The sequence below is a fragment of the Homalodisca vitripennis genome, unplaced genomic scaffold (assembly GCF_021130785.1).
Source record: "Homalodisca vitripennis isolate AUS2020 unplaced genomic scaffold, UT_GWSS_2.1 ScUCBcl_58;HRSCAF=869, whole genome shotgun sequence".
NCBI classification, from domain to species: domain Eukaryota; kingdom Metazoa; phylum Arthropoda; class Insecta; order Hemiptera; family Cicadellidae; genus Homalodisca; species Homalodisca vitripennis.
Window position 1 is genome coordinate 170,016 of NW_025776175.1, and position 4,840 is coordinate 174,855.

The window sequence follows — 4,840 nt, forward strand, 5'->3', positions numbered from 1 at the left end:
GTATCTATTCAAATACCTGATGAAGGGTGGATCACTTCAAAACGTCACCGTCACTCCTTTGTGGCAACAAGAGGACGAGGTAGAACACTATGTCACTAAGAGAATGGTTGGTGCAAGCGACGCATGCTGGCGTCTCTTGGACTTCCCAATCTCAAAGTCAGAACCGACAGTTGAGTGTCTACCCGTCCATCTTGAGGGTAAACAGCACGTCTGTTTTCGTCCCGGTGATCTCACCTCCGCGATAACTAGATCAAGCTCCAAGTTAATATTGTATTTTAACAGACCTGTTGATAAGACTTTCGACAGTTTAACTTACCTGACATTTTTTGAGAACTACATTATTCATGACAAAAGACCAAAAACAGAACCGATATATGAACATCAAGTGTTTTGGGTCTCGCCTAATCGTGGAGAACTCTACTACCTTCGGATGCTCCTCTTGTCAACACCTTGTCGCGGCTACTCCGACCTCCTGTCACGCGGTGGTCCTGATTGCCGTACGTTCCAGGAGGTTTGTCGTCAGCTCGGCTTGATTGAAGACGAGGATGAGTACCGCGAAGCGCTGCGAGAGGCTTCTGGGTTTATGGTCGCTTCGAGACTTCGTTCCTTCTTCGTGCTCCTTTGTAATATGGGTGCTCCTGCAGCAATTCTGTGGGATTCCTTCCGTGACACCCTTTGCGAGGACCACTTGGAAAGGAGCCCACTTGACCCCGAAAGAGCGTATACACTTTCCTTGATCGATATCGATCGCAGTCTACGTCGGCAGGGATTGTCTTTAGTGGATTGTGGTCTAATAGAGGTAAAGGTGGTAATATGAGCCCCTACTTTCTTTTTTGTAAATAATAATTTTATTTTTTTATTTTTACCAAATTATTTGTGTTGGACTTCAACTAGAACATTTGGTGAATATATTTATAAATAATGCAGTCAATTAATTAAACATAAAGTGAAATAAAAAATAAAAAATCAAAACAAGACGTATTGTTAAAAAAAATTTCTGTGCTGGTATTATGAGCCCCTAAAGTAAATACATGGAAAAGAGTGTTAAAAATGACAGTCATACAAAAATATCCTATATGAAAATTGTATTTTATTAATTACAAAACTTTAACAGTGTAAAAAAGGTGTAAACAAACAGAAAATATTTTATGGTCTGCAAAAGTCACAAACATACACATCTTTTTCAGCCCCATACACATCTTTTTCAGCCCCAGCACAATCATTGTGTGCCCACATTTCACACATCATGCACTGGATCCACAGTTCTCCTCGATGATCGGCTGAGTAAAGTCCTTCACAAAACATACAGGGCGTATGCTCATCTCCGGGATTATCAACTCCCACAGGCATTTCCAAAACTGACTCTCCGGAATTGACGGAGCAGTCCGATTCATCTGAGTCCTTGTCTCCGAAAATTTTCCGTTTTACAGACTTGACAGTGTTTTTTTGTCTTTGTTGCAGACTGGATTTTTTCCTTTTTCCTTTTCTCTGATTCTTCTTTTTTAGCGTCAGTCAATTTCTTTTTTTCCGCTGCTTCTAGCAGAGCATTTTTGTAGGGTGATGATGTGACCAGAGCAGCTTTTGACGGTTTCGGTCCTTTGTTTGAAACTTTTTTCTTAGGTTTGGGTACAGGCCATATATCCTTTGGTGACACAGCAGTTGTCGAATGTTGTTGTTTTCCACATTCACCGGATGGACCTGCAAGGTCTAGGTCTTCAGTGGACGGTCGAAATAAGGTGGATGTGATGGGTTGTAGGTGGGCTTCGGTCTCGGGCGGGTTATCCTCACTTAGACTTTGGATAATCTCTTCAGGATCATCGACGTCCTCCTCTGAGTGTTCAAAGTTGTGTACCATTTGAGGCTGTGTCGGCTTTCTCTTTCTTGCTTGCAGTAGGGTTTCCATGTCGAATGTCTCTTCAGATGATGGTGCAAAAGTCTGCAGCAGTGAAGACATTCCTGTTGCATGGATACAATCCGGTTGTTTTAAACCCATTCACAGCTATCGACCCTGTCTGGCAAGCTAGGTACGCTTGTCCTAGAAGCTCTGCAATGTCATAGGGTCCCACTCGTTTTTCGCCATGTCGAATATACCGGCGTATTTGTTCACTGTAGTGGTGTTTTAGTGGCCCCAGGAATGACTTGTATAACGGTTGTAGCTTATGTGACGTGTGTGGGGGCAAACTAATGATTGATATGAAGTTATCCCTCGCAAGATTCACAATATCTATGTTTTTTGTGTGAGAGTTGTGACCATCTAGGATCAGAAGTACAGGATCTTCTTTTGTTGGCTTAGTCTTCTCAATAAAATGGCGTAGCCAGTCTGTAAACAGGTTTGATTGTATCCACCCTGAAGGGTGGCACCTACCAATCGCCCCTGGTGGAGCACCTTTCATAAGCAGATCTGTCATGTTTTTTCTTGGGAAAATTAACATGGGCGGAATGAAAGTGCCCCCTGCGCTCATGCAACAGATGACAGTCACAAGAGAGCCTCTTTCAGCTGAGCTAAGAGCTCCCACTTGTCTCTTCCCCCGTAAACCAATCACTCTGGGAATTTTACTCTGAACCACAGATATCCCTGTCTCGTCGACATTGAAAACTCTGTCGGCTGGGTATTTGTGTTTCCTATACTCAGCTTCTAAGATGTCGAAGAAATTGTTTACTGCCTCTTCATTGAATCCATTTGCCCTTGAAAATGAAGTTGCTGAAGGTTTCAATACAGATAATACATCCTTGTGCCGCCTCATAAAATGGTCGAACCAAGCCCTACCAGCTAACCCCTCTGTTTTGAACGGATTTTTTATCCCGTTTCTTACACAAAGTTGGTAAGCTATTCTGCGAACATCTTGTCTGGTGAGACCGTAAAACTTGCTCTCCATCTGAAGCAGGTACTCAACAAGCTCCATTTCCAGCTGGTCTCCCATTATAGTTTTCCTTCCCAGACGAGTGGCAGCTGCTTCTTCTGGTGGCTTGTCACCTCGAGCAAGTCTTTGCAGAGTCGGTCTTGGGACAGAAAATTTCTGAGAAGCCTTTTTCAATCCCATTTCTTTGTTCCTAATCGCATTTATTGCCATGACCATATCATCGGTATTCCAATTTTTTCTTTTAGGTTTAGGTGCCTTGCTTAAACTCTTTCGTGGCATCTGAAACAATAAAAGTAGGAACACAAGTTGTAGTGCATATAATATGAGCCCCTTAAAGATGGGGCTCATATAACAGGCACAGAAGGGGGCTCATATTACCGACATCGCCATATTGAATTTCCTTCATCCATAATCTATCTTTGTTACTGTCTGAATTATTTATCACCCACAATAAATCAAAGCTTAAAACCTACTCTATTAGATTACTTAGCCTATTAGAGTTACTGCAATCGAATAGTAATCATAATTAATGGCTAAAAAGTACCTTTTTAAAGTTTCTTAGTTGAAGAAAATACGAACACCTGTTGCAACCACCAACTATCATCAATAACTGAACCAGAGTGCTCTAGCGGCCTAAACAGGAACTTAATACAGTGTTTCCATCGATCCCCACTAGATTGCGTGCGCTGTATGACCAGATATATTGGGGGCTCATAATACCTACAGGGCTCATATTACCACCTTTACCTCTATATATACAACCGCATGTGTAACTGACTGACTGACTGACTCACTCACTCACGTATACTAATTCTAACCTACTTCCAGATGAGTTAGAGACTTGAAATTTGGTACACAGATAGCTTTCCACGTGTAACCACCAGGAAAATCCCGAAAAGTGAGAATTTTTCATTTTCAACCCCTCAAAAAAATTCCCAAAAAATCGCGCATTCTTCACCCCTGCAGGCATTTTTTGTAAGCCCGATAGCGGGCGAACCGTTGGAGCTAGCTCGGATCTGACGGAAAATTCATAGTCAGGAATGAAGTGAACTACAAAAAAGGTCTAATGACTTTTTGCTCTATCTTCCATGGTTAAGCGACAAAACGCTCGAACATTTGAAATTCCAGAGATTTTTTCGATAAAAATAATGTTTCAAGCCCGATAGCGGCCGAACCGTTGGTCGTAGCTCAAATCTGATTGACCCATCAAATTAGCAAATTGCGCGATCTACAGAAAAGGTCCAGTAATCTTTTGCCCTATCTCGATTGGTTTGGCCGAAAAACGTGATTATGTACAATTTTGTTGTAACTTTTACGCGAAACTTTTGTTTTTGGGGTCGATAGCGGCGAAACCATTGGTCGGAGGTCAAAATAAGACTAACGTTTTATTTAGGAAATAAGATGACCTACAAAAAAGGTCCAGTGACTTTTTACTATATTTCCCTTAGTTTGACCGCAAAACGCGATTAAGTGAAAATATTGGACATTTTCGCCTAAAAATTTACATTCCGGGCTTGATAGCGGCTAAACGGTCGGTCGTAACTCAAAACAAATTTTAAACGGGATTTAGGAAATCACGTGATCTACAGAAAAGGTTCAGTGACTTCGGGAGTTGGCTGAGCGTTAGCTAAGCGTCAATAGTAGATAGGGACAGAGGAATATTTATTATGTTCACAGACACAATACCCTCTAAAAAAGGCCCAAGTGTGTCATTAACCCCCGGTAATATTAACCCCCCCCCCCGGGGATTTCCTGGTATGACCTGATAACCTCCTGTACATTCAACCCCCTGATGTGTTAACCCCCCTGGTAACATTAAACCCCCCCAGGGAATTTCCTGCCATGACCTCATGTCCGAATTTTACCAGTCACCAAATCTCTTAACCCCCCCCCCTGGGAAATGATCAAATGCAATAGTTTATAATATCCTTGATATCAAGCTCATAAATCAGCCTCTTCACCTTTTTTTCACTGAAATC

The 4,840-nt window shown here is 42.0% G+C and overlaps 1 protein-coding gene across 1 annotated transcript; it reads right to left on the reverse strand.

Moving 5' to 3' along the window:
• Positions 1–1,916: 1,916 nt before the first annotated feature.
• LOC124370207 (MFS-type transporter clz9-like) lies at positions 1,917–3,077 on the reverse strand. Its single transcript, XM_046828499.1, has one exon. The coding sequence runs from the start codon at positions 3,075–3,077 to the stop codon at positions 1,917–1,919; it is 1,161 nt and encodes a 386-aa protein (XP_046684455.1).
• Positions 3,078–4,840: the final 1,763 nt, after the last annotated feature.

Bases quoted from the DNA above. Each gene is read 5' to 3' on its own strand.
- LOC124370207 (XM_046828499.1), bottom strand. From the start codon at position 3,077: ATGGTCATGGCAATAAATGCGATTAGGAACAAAGAAATGGGATTGAAA.